The sequence below is a fragment of the Oryzias latipes genome, chromosome 4 (assembly GCF_053564925.1).
Source record: "Oryzias latipes strain Hd-rR chromosome 4, Olatipes_Hd-rR_3.1".
NCBI lineage: Eukaryota > Metazoa > Chordata > Actinopteri > Beloniformes > Adrianichthyidae > Oryzias > Oryzias latipes.
The window spans coordinates 11,225,710-11,253,701 of NC_136240.1; the positions used below are offsets into that span (position 1 = coordinate 11,225,710).

The following is a 27,992-nucleotide window of genomic DNA, read 5'->3' on the forward strand; positions in this document are numbered from 1 at the left end:
GTTAAAAATTTAAACATAAATTCCAAAAAAACAGTAGTTGGCATTTTTCTTCAAAGCCAAAGAGTCACAATGAAATTATAAAAGAGCTGCATGTGGCTCCAGAGGCTGAGGCTGCAGACCCCTGTTTTAGTCAATATGGAGGATTGGGGCTTCAGTTAAAGCTCAAAATATTTAAATTGGCTTTACAAAAACATATAATCAACTGAAATTCTGCTGTGTAAACACATTACAGCGATGGGTAACCACAGCTCCTTCACACGGTTCTGAACAACCGTGAATCTCTAGCGTGCCCTGGGATTTTTGGCCTGCTTCTTGATGAGCCTGTGGAAAAAAAAAAAAAAAACTCCTCTAGGGATTTGCCATGATTGCGTGAAGTGGAGTATCCACATGTGAACAGCGTGCAGAGCACACTCAGTTATAAAAGACTTTTCCATAGTAATTATCTCCATCATTTAAAATGCTTTTTAAGTGTTCATGAGAATAACACTAAGATCAAACATGTTTCTAAGCAGTATATCCATATTTAACAATCATCACTGGAATGATTTTTTCCTCCTTCATGCTCCTCTTTGTAACTCATCTGAACTTTCATCCAAAGTGGAGATAAAAGGCAGATATGAAATATGGTTCATGTGCATAACAAGCTATGTAGGACCAACTTTATTTTGCATGAATTGGGGTTATATAACTGTTTTGTTTTCCCCTCACTAATTAGTGAGGAATAACAGCTGATTTGTTATCACATGCAGATGTCACACTCCCAGACCCAACATGTGCTGTGTGCAACCCGTTTTAGGCTATTAACCAGCAATGACCTGCTGTGGATCCAGTTATTTATTGAAAATGTATCTTAATTGGAGACACTTTAGATCCAAACTCTGCTTACTTCTTACTTATAAAAATGACTCAGTAAATGTGTGAAAAAAGACGCACAATAGTTTGGTAATAATAGAATAAGCAAGAATTCAGTTTTAGTCTTTTAAAAACTGCAGCATTGCTAAAACGTGCACATTTGGGTTTTGTCAGCGTGTTTTTCGTGCTCATCCTCCGAGGTGAGAGATAAATGTGCTTGCGTGCCTCCTTATGGAGTAGATACGTCAGCACTGGAGGAGGCGCCAGAGGGCTGGCTTGGAGAGGCTGCTGGGCAGGGGAGAAGAGTGCGCGATAACAAGAAAATGAACCGAAAGTAGCGTCAAACATTCAGTCTGGAGAGGAGAGGAAGGGAGAAATGCTGGAAAACTGACTGGGATGAAAAACTCCGAGCCAAGACGCTGTGTTTTACTACCAAAGAATAGTTTTTAAATCAGTCTCCACGTCGCACAGAGGAACTGAAATATTCAAATGTTTTAGGTTGTTGACCAAACTCCCGGCGCACCTCTCGCTGTCTGCGCGCAGAGAGAGACTGGATGAGCTTGAAGTGTCAGCTCCAGCACCTGAGGAGAGGACAGCTCCTCACTGTCTGCTTCTTCGGACCTGCTCCTCAGAAACTCTGCGGCTTCTTTTAGTGCTCGCCTTTGCAGCCTGACTCTCTCTGGCTGCTCCAAGTCTGGAAAAAGAAGCAAAAAGATCCGCCTGAGGAGAGACCCGCGGCAGACAGTGTTCTCAATATGTACCAGGGGCATTCACAGGTAAGACCCGGCGTTCCTCTCTCATTTTTGCACGAGGGGTTGGATGTAAACAGAGCTCATGTTTATAATTTACGCACGCGGCTTCAGGCTCGTTTGCTTTGATTCATTCATTGGAGGTGTTAAGTCCATGTAAATGGTTAATGTAAAGGAGTGAGGTTTCAGATCCTGCAAAAAAACAACAACCTTTAAGTCGCATTTGGACTGAACGCATGCGAGAGCGACTATTGCACGTGCAGGTGGATCAAACATGTAAACAAGAGTAAAGCTTGGACAAGAGCTGGCATCACTTCAATTAACGAATTTTAGTCTTTAACGCACTTTTGACGTCATTCAATCTGACGTCAGTTCAAAACATCATCACTAGAAGCAATCAAATTGAAGTATGGGATACAAAGCAACATAAACAGACAGCCCTGGCACATTGCTTCTAATAAAATAAGGGAATTTAATGACTGATCTGACAAAGCTGCATCCATGTGTTTTGCAGAAATTTGTTTTGCAATGTTGCATTCATGTGAGGTACATGAACGCCTCCATATGCATGCAGTGAAATTAATACTATCAGTTAATGGAGACACCTTAGCGCCAAGACAGTGGATTATGTAATATTAGAACGGCTCTTGAGTCAGTACTAGGATGCATTAAAGACTAAAATTTAATATTTCATGATATATTACTCCAGCAGAAAGATTCATTGAAAAGGTGAAAAGGCTGAAGGTGACCAGACGTGTTTTGGCAAGATTTCCACAGTGTTTTTGTTTTTTTGTTTTTTTGCTTTTCTGTTTCAGGGTCAGAGTAAAGCCATGTGTCTTATATTCCTTGTATGTATTTTCCATGTTTCATTTACATTTCAGTTATCACAGACTGTGCACGTTTTTTCCCCCAATGCATGATATCAAGTCATATCACTGAGCAATGGGAAGATCTTGTTTGAAACAGGATACCACCACATCTGAGCCGCTGACTGTGCATGGAGCTAATTTAGCAGCAGCAAATGTTTAATGGGTCTGTTTGTAATCGAACTGATGCGGTCATATTGATGCAGAAATGTTTTTTTCATCTGCATAGGACATTAGCCCAAGCCTTTTTTCTTTAATATTTTACAATATCTGAATACAAGTTGGATAATTTTAATTCATTTGGCAAATTAATTGCTTTTTTTAGTTAAAGGTTTTGTTCAATATGATCAGTACTCTCTTTTAATTTAATGTCTTTTCAGCAGATAAAATAAATGTATTTAAATTGTTTTGTTTTCAATTTGTTGCATTTATTTCACTATAATAAATAGTGATACACATTCAAATGATCTGATCTACAACTTGTGTTTTTCTTCGTTGATGTGACTTATGGATGGAAGTCTGGGGCATCAATAATTGAGAAATGCGGGTCCGTACCGTTTGGAATATTAAATGATGGGATATTTGGGCATCAATAAATGAGTTGCTCACTGTCCTACGCTTTTGTGTTAATATTTATAGCGTCATAATCAGTCAACGGGATTCGTGAATGTTGCAGCTTTGTAGTTATGGGTGTCCAGTTTTCATCTCTAACATTTCTTCTTCTGATGTAGAGGTTAAAACATAGACCATGGGACTTTCTTTCATAGACACAGCCATATGTTATCTAGGAGTCCTATTTAGAGGCAATGATGCGGTACCAGATAGATCAAATGTCTTGGCACGGGCTCTGCCTCATGTATGACGCCAGACGTTGTCCTCCAGGTTGGCTGGTGTGGATTGGGCTTTGCATGTATAATGTGAGAGGTTTGCATGATCAGTGCTAAATGCTAAAGCGATCCTCATTTTGTCAAATCCTTAAAAAGGTGGATGCAGTTATAAAAACAAAAACAAATCAGAGGTGTAAAAGACCTTATTCTTCATGGCAGAATGCAGCTTTGCATACCGTGAGATTGCTGAATAATCTTAATCGAGAAAGAACCGCTTTGTTGGAGGTGGTACATTTTAGAATAGTTGACAGGTTTTAATAATATACAAGGTTTGCCTAAAACACTTTGTAAAAAGACATCTATTTTGTATTTACGTTCACATTGACACTTGATATTGTACCACTTATAATATGTCAATGAAATCCTGGCTTAATGGAAGTGATACCCCAACGCCTTTAGATATTTGCTCTACTAATCACAACATGATTACATAATTTAGTTATCATATTCTAAGTCCTACTGGGAGGATTTGGATGCATGCAAATGTTGATCAGAATTAGATCAAGCCTCTTAAGACCTCAGTCATCCGCATGTTTTTTTTTCCTTTTACATTTGTTATTTATTCTATATTAATTTCTTTATTTTGTCAATTAAAATTTTCCTTATTTTAGTTTAATTTAAATATTTTTTTTTGTAAAGTGCCAGTTGACAGCCTAATGATGTCGTAAACCGCTACACAAAATGCAAAAACATCAGGAAGAGCTTTGTTTATGTTGGTGTTATAACTCTAAATTAGTTTGAAATACTTCAATTAAAACCAGATTGTCTTAAATGTGTGTTAATATGTGTGACTATCACATGAAAATAGAGGTTTTGTGGTGTCATCCCTTGGAAAGATAAAGGCGACAGTGGAGAGGGAAACTTGTTGACTGTATAGGAAAACTGGACTGTGAAACCCCTCCCCCTGGCATTCCAAACAGGAAGTACTTGAGGGCTCCAAGAAGCAAAAATCCTACAGACTGTTAGACATATAAATGGTCATTACTCAGTCATTATATTTGTCAGAATAACCATTCTTGCCCTGACACCTTTTTTAACATGTTCTTGCTAATCATAATTTTTTTTAAATGATATTTTTACTGTGATGCAAGTTATGCAACGTTTGAAAAGACAGATTCTCTGACATATTCTCTTGAACTCACTTTCAAGTAGTTGGGGTTTGGATATTCAACAAGCTCACTCCTGATTGGTGAGAGTGTTTGCCTAGGCATGACGACTCAGACCAATAACTACTGACGATGTCCGTCTCCAACATGGTGAAAAAGTGGCGACTGAATTGACTTTGTTGTGTTGGAGCTGGAACTAAGCCTTATTGAGGCACTAAGAGTGCATGGTGCTAATTTACGGAAGAAAAAAAGGTTTGGTTAATCCATTTGTTTTCCAACAAACGGGCGGGTCAGAAACTGCAGGAATGTGAGAAAATGAGCAAACAAAAATCATTTCAGGCAACTGCTGTAGGACCAAAGACATAAGTTGGAACCAGACAAGCCTTAATTCACCAAACATCTGAGACTGAGTTATGTCAGTAACTGCAACGGATGAAAGAAGACGATGAAGATGGAAGAAGATTTAAATTTTGTACCAAAGCGTTGTAGAGCTTCTTTTTTGTAGGTTTTTGGCTTTTGTGAAACAAATGGTTGGGGCTCTAAATGAACTTTGGAGTCATTTAGATTGCTTACCAAGTGTTTTCCACAAGGTTGTGTTGACCTATTAAAGCTCAGTAGATGTTTGTTCTTGGATGCAGTTGATGAAATGCTAAAGATCATCTCCTGATGATCTGAATACAAAAAGAAAAACAAAACATGTCATTTTGCAAAGAAAAAACTTGAGGAGAGACATCAATTGTAAGAAAAAAAAGAGGCAAAGCTTAAAGTGAGCTGAGTAATCAATCACATAAATCAATGACAGTTAGGGAGGGGACAACGCCTCACAACAACAGCGGGAGTCTTCACAAACACCCTCCAAGCAGCACAGCTTTGTGCTTTTCAGTCATAGTTAATTTGGTTTTTATTCCTTAATCCTGATCTGAGCTTTTTTCCTTGATTTCAAGACCACCATCAGGATTTTACTCACAGCTGTGGTGCTCAGATGTCAGAGACAAAGGCCTCTTGGAAGCTTTTATTGATGCTTGATTATGTGTGAATTTTTAGGTCTAACTATTTTTGGTAAAGTAAATTCAGTCGGGTGGTATTTAGATGGAACTAAAGCTCCACAGACAACAGACCACATGTGAAACAGCTGCATGTTCATATACAAAGCTTTTTCTCAGGGAGCTGAGAAATGAGACAAATTCTTATCTGAATTTCTCTTATCTGACAGGATTTATATGTGCAATAAAAGACTGCCACGACTCACTAAACTGAGAACTAGCCACATTTCTTAGATTAAAATTATAAAATCAGTCCTCTTGTTTGACTACAATGAAGCTGCTTAGCAAAATGTTGAAAGTCCCTCTCTGATCATATTTTGATCCATTTTAAAAATATTTCCAGAGATCTTTTAATTATGATTACTAGGGATGGATTGATCAAATAAATTAATCGATCTAAATCGATCCAAGCATGATAAATCAATAATCGATCCTTGAAAGTAGAGATCAATCATTTATGCCTTTTCTTATCCGGTGACATAACGCATATCAGCAGTAAAGCGGGGGCTTGATGCTAACGTATAATTGAATTTCCCAATGGACGGCTAATGCTAACGCTCATTCGACCTAAACATACATTTCTGACACCCTCAGAACACGCAGAACACAATAATTTCTTCAAGACATATATAGACTGTTATTGTATTTCTATGCCAATATCCCTAAATGTCCAATCCATTTAAATTCAAAATTGAATTAAGTGGATTGTGAATCGAATTGATCCAGGCTCTTGTGAATTGAATTAAATCGATTCTGGAAATGATTGGTCATACCCAATGAAACCTAATGATTATGCCGTTTCAGCCAAACTTTAAAAACCGGTAGTGTTTTATTCAGTAGAACACCAGGAGTTCATTCGAAATTTGCCTCTGAGTTGTCAGCAACCCCTTCTCCCCTTTCCACACCCAAAACTGAGGGCTCTCCATTTACACGCTCTCCTGCTAGCTTACAGGCTCTCAACCCCAACCTAACCTATTACCGGTGCAACAAAAAATGGTGAGCAATGTCGGAGCTATCCAGCCATATAGTTTTGAGCCAGATACCAGCTTGGTTTGGGAAACCGAAGAATCTATTAGTCTGCAAGGAGTTCGCGTGCAGGCCAGCCTATTTTCTAGATGACAAATGTGATCTTTTTCAAACGGCATTTTTTGGTTGTCTCCCGATTCATGATTTCAATTGATATTAAAAAATGCTTAATTTTCTTGTCCTCGTTTATAAAATGTCACCAGAACATGTTAATAGCACCAAAAACACAATTTTCCTCAGACTGGGTCTTTAAACATTGAAAAAGCACTTGCATTAGGACATTTTCAAATGTTGTCTTGTGAGCGCTGTGCTGATATCTAGGAAGATTAACTTCAGAACAATGTAGGAACCTGAGTGTCACAAGGGTTGAAAAAAAGCAACAACACAAAAATAAAAGAAAATATTGAAAGGCAGAGCAGCATGTAACTAATGTGTCGTGAGGAAGAATGTTTTACACCTATTTTCTGGTTCTCACTGCTCCTTTCCAATTATAAGGATGTGTGGGCTTCTGCTGTATTGAATATCTTAATGTAATGTGATACACATCATGAAAGAAACAAATTAACAGACCAAGTAGGAACAAATTTACTGCTCAACACTGTAGGACAGCAGAATTCTGATGCTGTAACCAACTTGCAATTATTGTAAAATCAGTTAAATAAACAACAAAATCATCTGTAAAACAGAAGAAAACCAAACTTTTGCTAAATTGATCTGCCAAGAGTAAAAACGTTTGAACTGAACTAAACATGCATGGGTTTTTTGTAGGCACTCTTGCTTCTTCCCACAGTCCAAAAACATCCTTCATAGGTTAATTGGCGTCTCTAAATTGCCCCTAGAGGTGCATGTGAGTGTGATTGTGTGCAATCAAAGTTCCTTGAAAAACCATAAGTCAATTGTGAAAACTGAATAAAAAGTCAACATTTATAGGTAGATAAAGTTTACAAGATGTGAGCACGGCTGAAAGGTCAAAGACAGGGGAGAAAAGGTTGCTGTTTCTGTCAGTTCATGCCATTATATTTAATATTTATATTCATGCATATTTTAAATGTAGCTGCTAGTCTAGGCTTCAAATGAATCTTTTCATGCAGTTTTACAACCTCTCTGACTAAACTGTTGTTGAAGTTTCTAAAACCCTGACGCCTAACATTTATTTTGCAAAATTATTTTTTATTTCTAAATAAGGGTTTAAGAAGAATAGAAATTTTCAAAGTTGTGCAAATGTTTTGCAAGACAAAGCAATACATTCATTGAGATTAAATTATTTAATGGATCATACATATTAAAAAAGAAAATGCATGATGCAATAGAGTCATTAGAAGATCTTTGAAATGAAAATAAATGGCTGAACTATGCCATAAAAACTAATTGTATGAGGAAGTTGGGAATAATTTGCTTGGTGATCACACAAACACTTTGTAAATTAACAGATCGTTTATTTTGCCTCCAATCAGTCACAGTTCTCTTGTGTTTGTCAGCAGCATCAAACAACATTTGTGTTATTACATAAGTCATTTATTACTAACTTACAAGCACTTAAAGCACTATTTGTGTCTGAAGTTGGGGTTCCATCACTTGTCTTGATTAGTTTGCTCTGAAACAGACCAATGATGACGTCTAACGAAGATGAGGGAAGGCGAGGAGGGAATGAATCTTTGGCAACATAAATGGAAGAAATGCGCTAAAGCTGCCTCATTGCCTGCATGAGAACTGGAATGAGGGAGTGAGTCATCGGCATTAAAAAACGACTTACTTCTGGTTTCCAAATTTAGGTTCATTAATAGTATACAGTATATATAGTATACAATATATATATACAGTAAACAGCAGCAAAATTCATCTCATGGAACATTTGGGAACCCCTGAGGAGGCGTGTATCACATATGCACTAGACATGTACAAAAACTTAAGCCATGGTCACATAAACCCGTATGGGGGATGGTGCAGTGGGCTTTGGGTTGTCTGGGTCTGTGGAAGGTCGTGGAGAAGAGCGGTTGCATCTTAAGGGGAGTGCAGGTGTGGCTTGAAGTTCCCTTGAGGCTCATATGGCCACCTCAAGGATCCTCATAAAAATGGAACATCTGAATTTCATGCACATGGTAGCTATATTCCGAAGTGTTAGTAAGGAGAATGCAAGTTGAACACACTTCTGATGTGCAAGGGATGCTGCTTTACGTTGCCCTTTATGCAGCACTTTAGTCATTAGTAAAGCGCAAGCACTGGCTCTTCAATGACCGTGCCAAATGCTGCACGTGCAGGGTGTGCAGGTGATATTTAAGTGTCCGTAGGATGAAAACTACTCTCCAAATATCGGATTTCTTCATTTCTATCAGTCAGGCTGCGTTTAAGGGGCGCTCATCTATCACTTGAATAGCACAAACGCAACCCTTGGGATGGGAAAGGTATCCAAAAAAATCTATACAACATGCCTGCAACTGAACCACTTCACCCTTACTTCCCTTGCGTAACTGTTCGCTGTGACCTGTCACCGACAGGTCACAGCAAACAGTGTGCATGAACAAATGTACATGAATATTTTCCCTCTACAAACTCACAGAGTGGTCTGCAACAATGATATTTCCTGCGGGCCACCCGTGTGCCCCATATGGATTTGACCACATTTTACCTGCAGACAGCCTGCATATACACCCAAAGGCAGTTTTGAAGAAGGCTTAAATGATATGTGCTCACCGTGGTGAAGGAGCAGCTCAAAAGGCACAGAGTCCAGGCCGTTGTGATTGTTTCATGAATGTCAAGGACAGCTTGAACTGAAGACATAAATCCACACACATACACCCATGAAGCAAATGCCAGGACTAAATGACAACCTCTGTCAGGGAACAAAACTAAAGCATACGTAGTGGAATGGTGTCAATACAAATCAAGTCTTTCTCCCTTGCATCCCCTCTGTTGAGCATCTTTGTGCTTTTCTGTTCTACGTCATCTAACACGGCCCCACGCAAGGATTCCCCCGAGCTACTGTAGGGAGCCATCTTCAGGAAAACTAGGACAGCCTCCACGATCTTTGTCACTACGAGTGGAAGGAACACGGGTAGCTCATCTATCTCTATTGCCCAACCCATTCATAATACTTGTTCTCCAACTGGGAATTAATTTGCTCCAGAAACCAGGCATCTCAGGGCTGACTGCACAAAGCATGTGGTGGGCCCTCCTGGGAAACATGAGCCATCACGGATGAAGGGTGTTGATAAACAAATATGTCCTTTTCAGTGTCAGATGTTACCAGAATGTTCACCTCAGAGGAACTCACATGGTGACTGCACTAATGTCGATGATCAAACTCTCCCGATTTAGGTATTGATATTTTTTTTTTAACTTTATTTTTATGTTGTAATATAGGGTTTTTCTTGAAACTGACTAATCTTTTTAGTCAATCGTTATACTTTGTTTTAAAATTTTATAATATAAATATTGCTTTTCCACTCCAAAAGGGGTCTTCATCCAGTTTTTACAAGCAGATGTTATCATGAAGAATGCTTATAACAGCTCTACAAAAACAATGACTTCAAGTGAGAAAAAGCACCCACAGCATGGTGTAATTGAATAACAGAAGATTAAATTACCAACACATCCCTCCCTGAGAGTTATGGGACATTAAATCTATAAACGTGATTGTGACCAATTTTGTTGTTGTTGTTTTTTTTTGTCTGACTCTACAAGAAAGTGGAGCCAAAGACCTCGGTATGAATTTGGAGTTTATAATAAGACAGTATAAAGAGAAAAATCCCTTTAAAATAGCTTTTTTCTGAGTTGTTCTTTAGTCAAACCAAATCAGGAGCAGACAGAAAAATTATGTTGGATAAAGCATGTAGCTGTAACACAGGTGCTACAATCGGCTGGCCACAAGTTCCCTGCTCTGCTCCACTCCAATCCATGTATGTCTTAATTTTCCTCATCTGAGCTGATATGTGGCTCAAAACTATTTAGTTAGAAAGCTCCAGTATGGCTCGCCATTTTTGCAGCATCTGTAATATTATGTTGAGGTTGTGAAGCTACAGCGGGAGAACATGTAAAAAGATGGATGATAGGAAAGGGGTGCACCTACTCTGTGCCAACGGTCCCGCCCACAACTAATTTTGAATTTTGAATGAACTATGTTTTAGAAAACAACACAGATTTTTGGATTGTGGACAAAAGTGACCCACTGGGAACGCTTTGAAAATAGATCAAAAGATATGAAGTGATTTTGTGCCATTATTTTAAAGAGCAATTATCACTGTTTTAAGTGTGAAACTTTAAAAGTTTTGTGTTGTCAAAAATTATTTTGCACTTGAATATATGAGCTAATACACTAACTTTACTCTTGAAACTTAAAAGTATGTGAAATCAAAACCATTTATGCTTTTGAAACTGAGAAATACATGTCTATGTCTGTGATTAGCTGGCTTTTGTTGTACATTTGTAACATAGTGCCCTGCTCTGTTTCGAGCTCAGAAGAGAAAATTTCTCTTGAGTGAAAGTTAATTTAAGTGCACATTTGAGTGCATTTTTCTGTTTCATCTGCAAAATAATTTTTCGAGCACACACAATTTTAAGAGTTTACTCTCAAAACTGAGTTTTGCGCTTGAAAAAAAAAAAATTGCACAAAAATCACTCCTTAAATAGATGGTTGGAGTGGGACTTTACCGTGTTTTTTAATTCTGTCAGAAAATCGAAGAATCCTCAAGAAAATCTTCTCAGCAGAAACTACAGAATTACAAAGCTTAAAGAAAATAACGTCTTTCTGTAAATGCAGTAAACAGAAAGAAAATCTAGATTTTTCTTGTAAACATACCGAGCACTTAGAATTTTTAAAACCCTCAAAAATGTATCAGCTCCTCAACAGACCTCTAAACTTCTTGTGTTCTTTTAATGGGTTTGTGAAATGCAGAAACTACAGAGAAACCTTACTTAACAAGTTCCAAATAAACCCTGGTTTAAAACCGTCTGAAAACACATAGTATTGGGGATCAAAATGTAATTTGTTTCCAACACTTCACAGCAGTTGTACACTAAATCCAGATGAAGTGCGAGTCGCCTGTTCTGTAACTCTTTGTTTTAATCAGAAACCTGCCAGGCAGGTCTATAAATATCCACAGCTGCAGTTAATGAATTTGTTGGCAGAACTTTGAGCTGTGCTAGAGAGCAGGGGGTTGAGGCGAAGCTGGATGTACAGATGGGATTTGTCTGTGTTCAGCAGCACAATAGCAGAGTCTGACTGTGTGACAGTTTATTCTTACAGGACCGACTCCTCATCTGCAGGAGCTATACGGGCAGCGACGTGACTCAAGCTGGGCTGCGCTTTGTGCTTTTCCCTGTGCTGACACACGTTAATGGATCTGTCCTACTGAGTGGATGTAAATCAGGCCATGATGTATAATTCATATGACACATTCAAACGGAACAGATCAACTAGATGCACAACTTTGGCTTTTTGTTTGATTTTAAAAAAAGATTTAGAAACCCGAAAAAAAACATTTATGCCTCTATTCTGGGTGTTGTGACTTTGTTAAGCCATCAGGCTTTTCCATCATTCTTTTTCCTGTTTCAGCATCTTCCAGCAGTTTGAAGCAGTATGCATAAAGTATTGCAAACACAATCACAACCCACAGAAGAAACTTCCTGTGCTAACCCACCGAGCTCAAGATGTCTATTAGATGCCTAATGTCCATCTATTGTAGATGTCTACTGGACATCTTTGGCAACTCTATTTTATTTCTCTGTTAGAGATCTACACATGTTCCAGAAGCATACAGAGGTCTCCTACACATTTACTTGTGCCCGTCTAATCTTGGGATATTTTTAGATGTTTATTAGTGTAGCTCTTAAATTATTTACTAGACATAAATCAACACTGCGATTTTACATTTAGTTTTATTTGTGATTTCCCTAAAAAAGAACTAATTGACCAATTCTACCATGAGTGACAAGATCTCGGAAACGTTATGTTTGAACAGCATTTTGGTTGTCTCGTCAGTAACCGCCTTGCAGCATGCCTCTGTCATATTAAAGCAGCAAGTCAAATTGACATTTCCAGTCTGACAGGTAGACAGGAGCACTTTATATTTTGCGCAAAAATAAAAAAAAACAAGACCCTTAGCAAAAAAAACATTAAGATTTTCAAAGGTTAAAATATAAATGTACTTTTTATAACTAAAAGTAGCTTCTGTTTCTGACATGACAGAGATCTGATTGTTATCTCACTTTGCTGTGTTCCTTACAGTAGCTATTTAGTTTTTGAAGTGACTCTTTTGTTATTTAGGAAAAACAAAGAAGATGCCCAAAACAGAAAAAAAAGCCCAGAAAAAAGGCATTTTTTTTCCCAGAGCAGCTGGGCTTTGTAATGTTTTACTTGCAAACCCTTTGCAACAAGAAGAACATCGTTCCATTCTGGCTTTTAAATCTCTGTTGCGTCAGTTATCCATCACTGACAAAAGCAGAGAGGGTGCAAGAGTCCTCCTGGATTTGGGACATTGTCTGATCCAAGTAATGTATAGTTCAATTCATGTTTGATTACAATCAGCTGCCATCTTTAGAGTCTAAGCCTATTGGAGCAAAGCTGATAATGATGAAAATATTCAAATATCTTTTCTTTTTGGTCCCATTCTCACAATGACAGTTTCTTTAAATCGATTCTTAAATCATACATCTTATCAATTGATCAGCCATAGAAAAGAAAAACGGGATTCAATCAACCAAATTTTATTCTGTAATCTATCTGACCTCAAAAATTATTATTATTAGTAATATTTTGACAATGTAATGCTTGTAAGTACCAATGTTCTGAACTTTTCTCAACGAATAGCAACAAAGCTAATGTCCAAAAAATTATATACAAGTGTGCTTTTCAATTCAATTCAATTTTATTTATATAGCCCAAAATCACAACAACAGTGGTCTCAATGGGTTATCATTCCTAAATGATAACCCAGGGGTGTCCACATGAAAGATGGACAGGCGATGGGGATCCCGGAGGGGGGTGGGAAAGAGGGCCAGTACATGAATCGCACTGCACCAAACAGAGGCATGAAGAACTGAATGATAAATAAATTATCAAGAATAAAGGAGAGGAGAGTAGAAGTAGATGTGAATAGAGGACAGAACCCCAGTGCACCGTACTTTCCCCAGCTTTCACTTCTAGCAGTCAATCAGGAGCAGATAGAAAAAAATTCCATCAGAAAAAGGTTGTAGTCAATACGTACAAACTATAATCGGCAAGGCACAAGCTCCCTGCTCCGCTCCATTCTGATGCATCTACTTGTAAACAAATAGATCCGTGTACGTCTTCAAGTACGTCTTCATTTTCCTCGTCTGAGCTGGAATCTGGATCTTAGCTGTATGGCTGGATGGGTCCAATATATATCGCCATTTTTATTACAACGGAAATTAAGAAATAATAAGGTGGTAAAAAAAGGTTTTTACTCAAGAAATTCAAAAAGACTCTCATAAAGTCATAGTTCACCCTCACCAAAAGGGTCTTTAGTATTAGTCTTTTACTTTACGAATGGTTAGCGACTATAGTAAGAACATTGTCTGCATAATCTCAACATGTTGTACCCGAACAACAAGTTTTTTATGTCTGTCTTTCTTATTCAAACACTGAATGGCAGGTAACCTTCCAACATGTCCTCAGTCAATCCCCTTCATGAATCCCCTAACCTTAAGAATACCTTAATGTCAATGAAAGCTGTCCTTCGGCCTTCATTAAACCTGTGCAAAGCTCAAAGAGGCTGAGGGAAAAAGGTCAAAATAAGTTCTGTGGAACTTATTTTCCATAGAAGAAAAAACAAACACGTGAGAAGCTGAAGACCTGACAACAGCTCTTCATTATTTTCTCCTCAATTTTTAAAATTTGTAACTTTTTAAAATTCTGGATATTAGTTTCAAAACATCTAAATCTGTCTGATTGAAGGCAGTTTTGCTCTCGTAATTTGATTAGTCTCAAACTTGAAGACATGAATTTCCTTTTTTGTTGCTTTAATACATAGATAGAATTACACTTGTATTTTACCTCAGATCATACTTTTTATGTGGGTAGCTGTTTTGGAAAACGTTTAGCAAGATTTTGCAGCGTATTGTCTATAATAAGGTGTTAAATTGTATATTTTTTATTTATTTATTTATAGATAAATCCACTTCTGTGCTCTGTGCGAAATATGTATTTGGCTCTAAGGAGCTTGAGATTTTTTGTCTTTTTCTCTTTTTTCTTGATGATATTTTTAAGATTGGTCAGAGACTTGACTGCAGGAGGACAATCAAGTACAGGATCATCAAACAGATGATTGCCTCTTCACAGCAGGCTCATTATGTCAGTTGTTCCACTTTGCATACATTTGCAGTATAAACTTCACCAAAGAAAGGGGGAAAAGGAGGGAGAGATTAAAACTCTCCAGCCTGGCAGAGGGTTAAATATGGCCAAAAAAAGGGACTGTATTCCATGATTGCCTTACAGCCTCTTGAGTAATCAGCCCTGCTGCCCACATCTAATCTTGTGTGAAGAGTGCTCCCCCTTCTTTCCCCATTGACCGCCCCCCCTCCCCATCTCCCCATCTCCGTTCTATACACTTACATGTGCTTGCATGCTTTTGGTATTACACAATGCATTTCCTGGCCCCGTACCCTAACCCAACTGATACCCATCTGTGGGCACTAATGTTTTCAATTTAGACTCCTAATAAGAAAAGCACACTCCATCAGGAAAAAGATTTGCCCCAACTGTCACTCTGGAAAAATGACATTAAAACATGACGAAGGCTCTACTGTAGTGCACTCATCTATTATTATATATGGAATTATAAAAAGCTTCATCCCAAAGAAAACAGTGCTTAATCAATTGGTGGGTTGTTGTCCTGATCAGGTAATAAAATTTTTTGTGGGGGAAAGAAAGATAATGATTTAATTCCACTGTTCTAGAAATAAAAATGTCAACAAATCTGAAACCTGGTGAGCAATCTGAGATTCCCAAGTCACTGGATGGGCAGCAAGCCAACTTTTGCAGAGGAATTCAAGCTCTGCATCCTCAGTGAGTATCTGTTTCCAATCAGAGACTGCTGTTCTCACAGAGGTGTCATTCAAATAATAATGAAAGATAACAGAGCTTAAAGACCCACTCCAATAAAAATGGTATTTTTAACATGTTTTGTGGCATTTTTCATGTGTCTTCATCATCATATATTAAAAAAGATTAAATTGCATTTCTGAGTATTTCCTAATTCAAATTGTTGTGAATCGGGAGCAGATAAAAAAATGCTGTTTAAAATAGTTGTGATGTAGAAAATACACTGGGCGGGCTTCAACCTCCATCCTCCGAGCTCTCAGCAACAAGGGAAAGGGGGGCGGGGTTGCTACATATCAACAGTCCCGCCTACAGTTCAGAGGTGAATTTCTGATAAACCACTGACGCTCCCCAGAAACTATAGCCAAATCTGAACTCCTTCGGCTTCTCCCTACCCCTACATTTAGCCCTCCAAGTGGAGAGTTATGCAAAAAATTGTGTCTTCAAATTTGTACGTTACCAACACTTAATGTTGTCATGATCAGTTGCTGGTCATCTGCGTTAGCGCATCGCTGCCGGCACTCGGAAAATACATAAGATGCGTTTTATAACTTTAAAAAGTCATGCAAAAAATCAATACTCACATTTATATGTAAGTCAGAGCATACCCACGTGAAGAAAAGCGTTTCTCTCTCCATCACCCTACGGCGAGGGGATACGCCCTTTAGGGTTCCCCCTTGAAGAACAAGTTCGGACATCATTACAGCTCCAAATGCCCCCACAATTGAACCAATAGGGAGGAGCCAGAGGGGTAGCAAATGAGATCAGATTCGGCCTAAGTCAGAGGAAATGACAACTGGGAACGCTTTGAAAACAGATCAAAAGATGATTGGAGTGGGACAATAATGTCATTTCAGGATCAAAACCTGGGATTCTCTTCCATCATTCATATTAGGATGTAAATGTATAAAACTATTTCTATTTTGTAACTTGTGACGGGGTCCCGCCGAGAAAGGATGCAGAGGAGCCAAGGTGAGGAGGTTCTGTGTTTATTCAAGACAAAGTTGCTTCACGCAGGGCCGCAGCAGCACGCGTCACCTCCGTCAATCCTCATTTCCACTTCCTGTGACACTTCCTTATGAACCTTACGCCCCTCCGACGGGCGGTGCTCTCCATTAGGCCACAGGAAGGTCACAGGAAACATGTTTAAACATAAAATATATACAAATACACAAACAATAAAACACGGTGTGGCCCCCCCTCGTCATCTGACGGTGCCACACCGTCAGATAACTCAAATCCATCATTGATGGATTTGAATGGATGTCAATTTCTGCTTCACACCATTTTTTATGGTGATAGGTGTAAGAAATAAATGGCCTTTAAAATACAACATTTTCAAACATTTATAAATCCATGCAGGATATATTAATGATGACTAAACCAGTGGGTATTGAAATGGAAATAACCAATTGCAGAGTGTCTGCCTTTGCACAGCTGCTCTACATGAACAACCTAAAACCTGGCTTTCTGTTTGGTTTAGTGTTAGCTGATGTCAAGACATCAGTCTTGCTCTGATAAAGAGCTCAGCCTGGTCTAAGATTTGCAGTGTTGAAGACATCTCAGCTGCACACTTTTTATTTCACCTTACTGCTTTTAAAAGAAGTAATGGCCAGAGTGATTCCTATTCAAAGATTGATTTACAACTATGTACTTCAAGATTGATTGCAAATCCCCAAACATGTGATTTTAGAGGAAGTTACCGACAGCATGCCGTCATGTCGCCTCCGAAATTTGATTGAAACTCCTGAGTGGCAGAGATTCATGGTTGTGTATTGAACTGAATGGCATCTCACCTCAAATGAGATCAATGATACTGCGAGAGAGCACACATCATCTGACTGACTTCATGTAATCGTGGGGGACAGGTAATAAGCTTCCTGCTGGAATTTTTATCTCTGTCTATTTTCATTTCTCTTTTAGTATTCTGGAACCCCTACCTAGCCGCTATTTCATCCACATAAACCCTCACGCTGAAGGGCAGACATTTTGCCGTCTGCAAAGGTTTAAACAGTTGAGCAAAAAATACAGAAAAGTTGCAAAACCACTGGAGGGTTACAAATCTTTGTTTGGACTGAAAATAATAAAAGGAATTTCTGTTTAAATATTAGTCTTTAGATTACTGACTGCACTTTTATTTATTTGCAAATGTAGTAGGAAATTCTGCTGTGTAATTCTTCACCGAAATTAACACGAAGAGTGTGGTCACCATCTTCCCTCAGATGAACAGCTTACATCCAGGGGACCTGCTGAACCTGTACAGTAAAGGCTTTTAAGGCATCAGTAGCCACAAATGATTTCCTAAGTGCACAAAGATAGTCCTAATGGCCCCCCTGGATGTGCTTTTACATTACATTTGCTGTGCATGTCAGGCTCTTCCTGACAAACAAAAATTTACAAATCATTTGTGTTTTTTAGCTGATACACAGCTCTGGGATCTGAACAGGAACAATTTGAGATAAAAAAAAAAAACTTTTTCTTGAAATAAAAAATCTATTTTTTTTTGTTCACAATAATGACAATGAATGCTACTCTGACTTGTCAACATTTATTGAACCTTTACAATCCTTATAGGGACAGTTGACTTATTCAAACTGTATTTTTCGATTAACAGTTTTGAATGTCAGGAACAAAACTTTTTACTTGTTACTTTAGTACGGCGAAAGGGTAATGTATGGCGGTTCAGGCAAGGAAAAGTGCCCTGTGTGCTTTAACTTAAAGGATGCTAGCAACTGTAGTCATTGGGGTGATGTCAGGTATGAAGGTACACTGCTAAGTGTTTTATGACATTTCAATTGTCAGGAAAACATTGTGAGTTTTACTGAGCATCACATTAAAAGTTGTTTTAATGAGCCTGCATTCACCCCACCACATTTCAGTGGGTTGCTGTGTCTCATGGCTGTGTTGTTATGACATTGTTTTAAGAGAATTCTGTTAAAGAAACTACAAGGTAGCTTTTAGGATGACATCACAGCAGCGCGTGCTGCTTAACGAGACACAGAAAAGCAAGTAAGAAGCTTTTTCAGCAATTTAAAAATAAATCTTCGAGTTTTAACAGTTAACGGTTAGGCAAGCTTTTTTTCTGTCTGATAACATGACAATCGTTGCTTTGTTTTTGTCCTCGGCTGATCTGGCCATTTTGGTCCAGCTGTTCTGCTCCGAGGACGGTTTGTTTTCAGACTGAGAAATCTCAGAGCGAACCGGAGCTCAGTCCGATTGGAAACAAACCGCGACCACCTCCAAAAATGGGTCATAAAATGGTTTCTGAATGGGGTGATTTCAGACTAAAGATTTGTTCCGAATAATCGGGGAAAACGAACTCTGGTTTCTATTCTATTCTCTATTTACAAGAGTATGGAGCAAAAGGATTTGAAGTAGTTTTAATAAAATTTCTTTATTTCTAGATCTTCTAGATCTAGATTTTTTTTAGAAAAAAATTCTTGACTGTGCTGATTCTGAGAAAAGCTTTTAATGGTGTAGAGCAAAAAGAAGTTAAAATAACTTAGAATCTGGTCAAGTATCTTAAATGTCTAAAAAAAAAACAAGGTTTTAAATATGTGCTAGTTTTAAATAGTTTGCAGTGTAGTAGTTCGATTTTGCAATGAAAACACTAATAAAATAGAATTTCTGTTATTTGTAACTCATCTCAGCTAATGATCCTCTGTGTTAAGAGACTGCATCCAAAAAGCATTCACTTCTTCTGGCAACATAAGCACAAATCCTCAAACAATAAGCCATTACTGGCAGCATGTTGTTTGTGCACAAGCGGACTTGAAAGCCTTCCAGTAAAGAGCGGTGGACAAAAGCCAGCCTCGCTAGCAGCACGGAGGTGCAGGGTTGGATTTCAGGTCCTGGAGGTAGTGTGATACAGAGTGCTGTTGTGCAACTGTGATACCGTTTCACGAGAGCAACACTTGACCTAGAGTTGCCAAGTACCTCGCCATTACTGAAAAGCTGCTTTATTAACATTTATTTATTTAAACAACAAAAAATACACCCTACTCAATTACTTTTACTGCTCTAATAAAGAGATTCTGAGGTTGATTTATGGATTTTCTGTCAGTCTTTTATGTGAGTCGCACATACTTGCAAATAGGAAACTGCTTCATAAGGCAAATCAATGAGTGCTTTCATAAGACTGGATTGGTATGGAGCTTGTCATCGGGCTTAAGAACATGTTATGTTAAAATCATCTGGATGAAGAATTGTTATGCTGCTGATGATTAATGATTCCTTCCTCATTTTCTCCGTTACCATGTCTTTTTCCAGTGTTTTCCTTTCCTGCAGCTGCTGTTTCACAAAGCTCTAATTAACCAAAGTCACTAAAGGTAATAAGGGCCTAACGGGTCTGTGCCTGGACAACCCAGTTTTCTTTGTATGCGTGCAGAGGTTACACAAAAGTACCAGAACAGGGGCACTGAAGTCAACAAGGATGAAGAGTAATTGCATTTGCCTGTAGATTTTTTTTACATCCTCCAAATGCTATTTCATTAAAAGCACACCTTTTTCTTCCTAATTTAATGTACAAACTCACAAAATATAAACCAGAATGGGTATTTATAAACTCCAATACTTGAAAATTTATATGGCATGATAGTATTTAATACCACAAACTATTTTTTTTTGTTTTAAAAGCAATGTATGTGTTGGACAAATTGTGTATTGTGTTGTTCACTAACATTTAATACACAAAAATTCAGCAATAATAATAAATAGTAAAAATACAAGTAAAAAAAGGGATATATGGATCAATTCAAATGGTAACTCAGTGTAAGATATGCAATTTGATCATAAATTTATGACTATGAATGAAAATGTAGAATGTATACAGAGTTAAAGAAGGTCACTGGTAAATACTCAAGCTTTCTGTATCTTTTATTTGTGGGTAAACAAAAAGAAGTCAGTATTTTAAACAGCTTTTCTTTGGTAAAAATTCTTACAATAAATAAAAACAATATGTTTCTGGGTAAAGTGTTGCATTGAAAATGTTTTGACAACAATAAACACAATTTGATTGAAGCGAAAAGTAGTTCAAGATTTGTCTTCCCTTTTGTCCACTCTGGTAATACAATACACTAATATAAAACACATCAAATTTAGTTTATTTTTTAAGAAAATTTACCTTGTCACCATTGATAAAAAGTGACCGACCAGGTGTGTTTGTATTCAAATTATTCTTTCGGGTTTTGCTTTTTTTTCTGTCACTGATTATTAGTGACAGAAATCAAGAACAATCAATCAAGAATCAAGAACACTAGAATAAAACTAAAAGAGAATTTTGTTTGTGATCTTTGGAGGAGGGGGCAGAGAAAAGGGGCACAAACCTTGAGATTCAGGGATGGTAGAATAAAAATATGACCTGCGGTAAGAAAACCACAGCAACAGTACTTACAGAAGGACAGGAGAAGGTGATGCTGGACACAAGGAGTGTTGATGTATTTATGGGCTACTAGAACTTCACTATTTAGTTTGAGGTAATTCTGAGCTTAAAGATCTGCTGGCTCGGGGTTTCTGTTTTCCCTAAATGCCACCTTCTTTGTGCTATCCGTCTCTTTCAGTAAATACTTTCAGGTCTATCTCTGTACCACAGGTACTCAAGACTGACCAGACAAATGAATAAACCTGGACAGAATTGCAAGGTTCTAATTTTTCTAGCTTAAGGCAATTTACTGAAAGGCCAGACTGAGATAAGCTCTTTCTTTGAAGTAGAACAACGTGATTTATTTTCTTCCTGCAGTCCATGTCTCAGCTGGAGCTCCCAGGGGAAAGCAGAATAGGGCAAAGTCATTGTTTTCTAGCAAAAAAAAAAAAAAGCAAACATAAACAACTTTGACTGTATTGTCATAAATAAATCAAAACACATTAGGAAAAATTGTCAGAGAAAGAGGGGGAAAAAGGATAGTTTTGCAATCAAAGCTCAAAGTCCTCATATAAACTGTGTTTGCACACATCTTAAAAAACACTGTAATAAACCTATTTACGGCCAGAAAAACGGTGCAGCTGCCTGAATCTAGGACAGTCACAGACTCTTAGTGAGGCTTACACCTGTTCAAATACTGGAACGTTGTCTTCTACTTGTTTGTAATCAGGTTATGGCCTTTTCAGAGCAAAGAGGTCACTTTGCTTTAGAGGCACAGCAGTACAGACATGCTTGAAATGTGTGCGATGACTTAGCTTAACTTGCATGGTGAACTTAGTAAACGTTACTAAGTCCTTCGCAAATCGTTTCAACAGGCACGGTAGGAACAGGGCTGGAAAACACTTGTGCAATGCAAAAACAGAATAAGCAAAGTTTAATCCGAGATTTTTCTATTGGGTGGAAACTGCCATTTACGCTAAAGTGGAAACAAAGCAACATTTACCAAATGAAGAACTAAACAGCTCCTAATCCTTTTTTTAGCATAAAGTTGGACTTAAAAAAATGGAACCAGGGTTAATTGCTCAATTTATAAAAAATACCTCAAGTGGTCTATTGGACTGGATTATTTGGTAACACATGGCTTCAAAACTCGAATCCGTGTGAGAGGCCATAACCCTTGGGCTATCTTAGATGACCTCAACCTTACGTTGACGTGTTCTCCCTACCATGACAAAGGTGGATAAAGGTGGAGAGGATATCATGTAATCCACGGACACCAGTGAGGATCACAAAACTTTGAAGAAAAAAGGGTTCAGAGCACTGTCTAATGGGTCTAGATGACCCTAATCCCAATGGTAAAGTGCCTAGGATAGCACAAGGGTTAAAGTCCCACTCCAATAATTTTTTTTATCTATTTCAAAAGTTTCCCCAGTTGTCTGTTAATTATGATTATATTTTTTTAGGCAAAATAAAAAACCTGTGTCGTTCTCTAGAAAATAGTTTCAACAACATGCCTCTGATTTGTAGGTGGGACCATTACCCTGCCTATATCCCATGATCCTTTTGTTTTCACTTTTTCTCGATATTATACAGGCCCTTACAACCCCAAGCTAACATTACCGGTGAAATACAAATGGCGAGAAATGTCTGAGCTATCCAGCCGTACAGTTCTGAGCCAGATGCCAGCTCAGATGATGAAAATAAAGACGTTTATGGATCTATTTGTGGATGCATCACAGCTGAGAGCTTTTTCAAAGTGCATTTTTGAATCTGCTTCTAATTCACAATGGTTTGAATAAAGGAATACTTAGAATTCTTTATATAATCTTAATATTTGTGCTCCATTATGAGAAAAAATAATCCTATAACAGCATGATAGAAAAAACACCAAAAACATGACTATGATTAGAGCAGATCTTCAAAGTGAGATGTTTCGGGATAAATCAACACACTAAGCTAAAAGGAACTAAAATCATATAGTTTATTGTCATCATTGGGCAGCCAACAGATTTGAAGACAAAAGAAATCTATTCAGACGACAACTGGGAAGTTTGTATTAAGGTAATGAAAGACAGCCAACAACTTGCAACCAGTAATTATAAGCTGGACTAAAGCAGCTAGATCATCCGATGTGGTTCCTTTACAGTTTCATAAAATGTAATGAATGAAAAAGTAAACCAACCTTGAAACCATCTACACTTTTGTACGCTTATGAACAAATCTTTGATCATTTATGTGATCAGCAAAAATCCGCTGATTCTGTTGTGGTGAAAAACAGTTTTTCACATCAACTTTGCACCGATATGCAACACATTTCTACCACAGTGTTGTATAACGGCACAAAGCCGCTTTTCTCCACGACAAAATCAGCTAATTTGTTAGGTAAGTTCTTCACTGCTATGTAGTGTTGCACATCAGCACAAAGCTGCTTTTCTCTGCTTCAGAAGCCACTGGAATTACTTTAATTGTGTAAACGGTTGAATAGTAACAGTAGTTTAAACGATGTCAACACTGGAACTAAATCTGTGGATAATTACTCAAGTCAGCTTTGTGTCCTGGATATTGTTTTAAATAGAACAAAGGTGCTCTATTTATTATTAGTTTTAGCGAAGAGACTGTAAGGAGGACTAAAATCACCAGTTACCAAAATAATAATCAGTTACTTTTTAAAACCTACTTAGCTATTTACAGAAACGAGAAAGGCATTGCTAAGAAACTAGTTTGAGTCTAATGTACAGAGATGGAGGAATTTAGTTTTGATTTTTGCATATTTAATACACAACAAAAAAATACATTAAAAGCCAAAAGTGCACTGAGAAGCAAATACCTAAAAGGCTTATTTAAGGTCTCTATGTAACTCAAATAGAATATACATAGGGAAAAAAATCTAATGAGTGGTAAGTAACAAGTGTTAAAATAAGTTTGACAATAACAAAGAAACAGTAACAATACATTCAATTAGTTAATATGTGACCAATAAAGTGATGTAATTTTGACAGATGTGTGTTTGTGTATAAAAAGCAAAAACACAATGAGTAATTTCCATTGACATAAAACATGATAAACAGTTATTACACAACAGAAGTGAAATGCTTTAAAGAAATACAGGTATTTGTTACTTGTAAAAAAAATCATTCCACAGTTTACCTGCCCTAAATCTTAATGAATATTGACCTCATCAAGCGAGAAACATAAGAAGATGGAGAAATGAGGAGGTACGAGATGAAGGAGAATGTAACTGAGAATCATCCATGAGTTGATCAGGAAAATTACCCTCCCTAAAAATGATCTTATAGGTAAAAACACATATTTGACAGATATTAACATTATTAATAAAGTCTCTGAAATAATGGAGCAGATGTAGAGTGTAACTCTGACCTGGTTGCAATTCTAACAAAGCGTTTCTGAACAATAAACATTTTATGAACAGTACTTGCCCAAAAAACATTATAATGTGAGAGCTATGGATAAATCAAACTATAACAAAGAATTAAAAGACAATTTGTGTTTATGAGCTGTCTCACCTTCATTATTATGCCAAGAGATTCATGATTTGTCTTACTAACAATATCAGTTTGCTCTCTCCAGTTCAAATTCAACAAAAACGTTGTGCTGGACACCTAAATCACTCCAACTTCTTGTTATGAATCAATTTGGTTGGTTTAGTTGCATTACTGAGGTGACCGCTTCTTGTGAAGAGGACATGTGATTGGTGAGAACATCAGAAGAATGGATGCTTCCTGTTTGGCCTTTAAATGTATTCACCTCTAAACATCAGCTTTTATACTTGCATGTCCAGCTTTAGCCTGTGTCCCTTTTGTGTGATGAAGCAGAAACAATTTCAGCATAAAGTCAGTCTAGAAAAAGATTCTCACTGAAAAAACTGAGAGGCCAACAAAGAATTACATTTTTTTAATATGGAAATTTAGCAAAAACAATCATAAAAGCCAAAGGCTCTAGTCATAGTTGACTGAAAATCATAAAGCGGATAAATTAGCCTTGTGTGGCAGCTGATGGAGAAAAAAAAATCTCATCAAATACTGCAGTTCAATGAGACAGACATTCCTTTGGGACAGTGTTATTAAATCACACAACAAAAAGGCATTCTTTATGCTAAATCTGAAATAACTGGAAAACAGCTGCAAAGAAAACAGTTGTGAGAATGTAGATTTTGAGGACATCAAACGATGAATTTAATGACTTTGTGGACAAAGAAACTGGCAGGATTGCTCTGTTAGCTTTTTATCTGTCCAGCCAAGACCACTCATCTGAGAAGCTGCTCCCTGTCTGTGAGACTGGCAAAACCACAAGGAACAATCAGAAAAGTCTTTCCACAGATGGACTTCCCTTTAAACGCTGCACAATTCAGTCACACTCTTCAGTTAGGAGCCTAAGCAAAGCCTATTATTTTGTTCCCTGATACCTGATAGCACAGTTGTCTCCAGTGACGGCATACAACTTTAAGTGAGGGGGGGCACGCATGTCACAAGGAAGGTAAACAAAGCAAACAGCAACTTTTAGTCCTCTGAGGTTTTGAATTAGCTCAAGCTCAGGAGGGGAATTTGATCAATCCATTTTAGTCTTGTGAAAGAGTGAAAATTTACAGATTAAAAATTATTACTTACTAATAAACATGGAGGACTCTTCAGCAGTTCCTTTAAAAAGACAAATAATTAAGTATATTATTAATTTGTTGATTTTAGTGATCATGCATATTAGTGGTTAAGAAGAATTTTCTTTTTTTTCTTTTATTATATGATTTACTTAAAAAAGTGGTTCTTTCCCTTTAAGTGAGTCAGTCCAGCTAACAATAGCAGGGGGTGGAGCTGTGGGGCCCCAGGACACCAATGCTGACACTTCCCGAGGTGTTTCCTCTCACCGCTTCAGGGTCAATCAGATGGATACGGTGTCTAGCGCGCATGCATATTGATGAGTCAAGCATACATCCTTCGGTGTAGGTTACCACAAACCCCTGAGTCAGGCATCCACAACGCCTTGCCATAAAACTCACATTGTTTAGTGACACGCTTGTGATCTGGAGTAAATATTTTATGAAGGACAACACGTTTTTCATGTTCCAGCTTGGGTCCAGAGTGTCGACACATCACTCTGAATCCGGGGTAAAAAAAGCTTGTTTTGAGGATCATGTTTGAGTTTCTTTAAGGGGTTGATTTGCAGCCTGCGGTTAGTTCTGGACAATTGATGTTCTGTGGGTTTCAGTCTAACAGACAAGGCTTCTCATGTGTGTCTAACACATGTTTATCCCAGCAATTACATTTTTCTTAACCAGCAACTGGGGAGGTAAAATGTCATCTATCCAAACGCATACTTTTTTAAAATAAAATATTCAGGTTACTTTAAACTTGTTCAGATTTTTGCACATTGAAACCAAAAAAGGATTTAAAATTTTAAAGATGTATTTTTCTTTCCTCTTAAGCTATTTGAGACAAATACAAATAATTATCAATATATGCAAAAATGTTTTTTTGCGTCAGGTTTTTAAGTTGCCGCCATCTAAATACCTCCTTGTTTTCTGAATTAATTAGTGGCCAACATGTTAGAATAAGCGAATTAAGGTTTTTCTTTTCCAATTTTTTAAAATTGTGTTATTTTTTATGCATTTCTTAACCTTTTGGGAAGAGGATCTGACAAGTGAAGATCTGAATAAAATTAGCAGCTTTTTTAATTTTGACTCGTTAAAGAAACAAAACCCTTTGACTCGTTCAGTCAGCTTGAATAATACAAATCCTCTCTTTGTATTGACTGTGGTTGAGTTTGCTGTAGTGACAGTTTTTAACATGTCTGCAGGATGCAGAGACACAGTCCAGTGATGGGATGAAGACATTCCTCATATTAGCCTGATTCACTCTCCACAGTTTGACACAGACACATGCAGAGGCTAACAACACACAAGATGATTTATGGATGACTATAATATGATTAATTCTGAATGGTGATTGATGGGGAGCTTATTAGAGACAATTAGGTCATGGAGCCCTCCTTTTGGACTAATGGATGAGCCTGTGATGCTCAGAGTGATTCTTTTCATTCATTTGTCATTATTAGAACAGCTGCACCATTCAATTACAAAGTTTCAGAGGTCAGAAATGACTTAAATATTTCATTTCTATCAAGCTATTGAGGTTTTTATTTAGCTTGTGGACAAAGAAGAACTTTAAAGTCTGAATGTGAATTTAGTTATTTCCTCACATTTTATTCGAAAAAAGTTTTGAAGCAAAATTTCTATGCAGACTTGACTTTTTTTGGAGTAAAAATTGGTGAGTGTTGTAAATAAGGATGGATTTAGCTGCCACCTGTGTCTGACGTGACAGTTATTGGTGAAATGATGCTGCCCTGAAGTGCAAATCACACCAACATATCACTAAATGCAAAACATACTAAAAACCCACGTCAATGAAAATTGTTTTTTTTTTGGTGTTTTTAAAATTTTCTTGTGGCTTTTTTTTTTCATGATGGAGATGACGTATGAAGAAAATTGAGATTAAAATCATATTTGTGTATTTCTTTATTCAAATCTTTATGAATCAGGAACAGACACTAAAAATGCAGTTTGACAAAAATTGTAGATGTGACGTAGAAGCTAGAGTAAGCCACAAGCTCCTTGCTCTGCTCAATTCTGATTGATCTGCTTGTAGATGACTTGTCTGAGCTGGTATGCGGCTCAAAACTGTACTACTGCCTTTTTCTGGTGCCTCTGCCCTGGAGCTCTCTCCAATCTCAACTGAGAGTTCACGACATCCTCTATTTTTACTTCAAAAACGAGCCGTCAGAATTGTACATAAAGCCGGATATCTTGATCATACAAACAATTTATTTCATCAATCTAGACTTTTAAAACTGCTTGACCTTGTTCATTTTTACACTGCACAACTTCTATACAGAGCCAGTGGGAAATCGTTACCATTCAACATCCAAAAACAGTTCTTAGAAAATGAAGGTGGTTACAAACTGAGGGGATGTAGGAACTTCAGGATCAAAGTGATAAGAACCACAAAGAAAAGTTTCTGTGTGTCCGTGTGTAGCACTAA

The 27,992-nt window shown here is 37.5% G+C and overlaps 1 protein-coding gene across 3 annotated transcripts in view; it reads left to right on the plus strand.

Moving 5' to 3' along the window:
• The first annotated feature begins 1,157 nt into the window (after positions 1–1,157).
• Positions 1,158–27,992, plus strand: part of pex5la (peroxisomal biogenesis factor 5-like a) — a 94,942-nt gene continuing 68,107 nt past the window's right edge. For 2 of the 3 annotated variants that reach the window (XM_023954138.2, XM_023954139.2), the window contains exon 1: positions 1,158–1,628. In XM_023954138.2, the coding sequence (XP_023809906.1) occupies positions 1,608–1,628 (21 nt within the window). In that variant the 5' untranslated portion in view covers positions 1,158–1,607. The remainder of the gene's footprint in view (positions 1,629–27,992) is intronic. The other variant, XM_023954140.2, reaches the window with a different exon arrangement.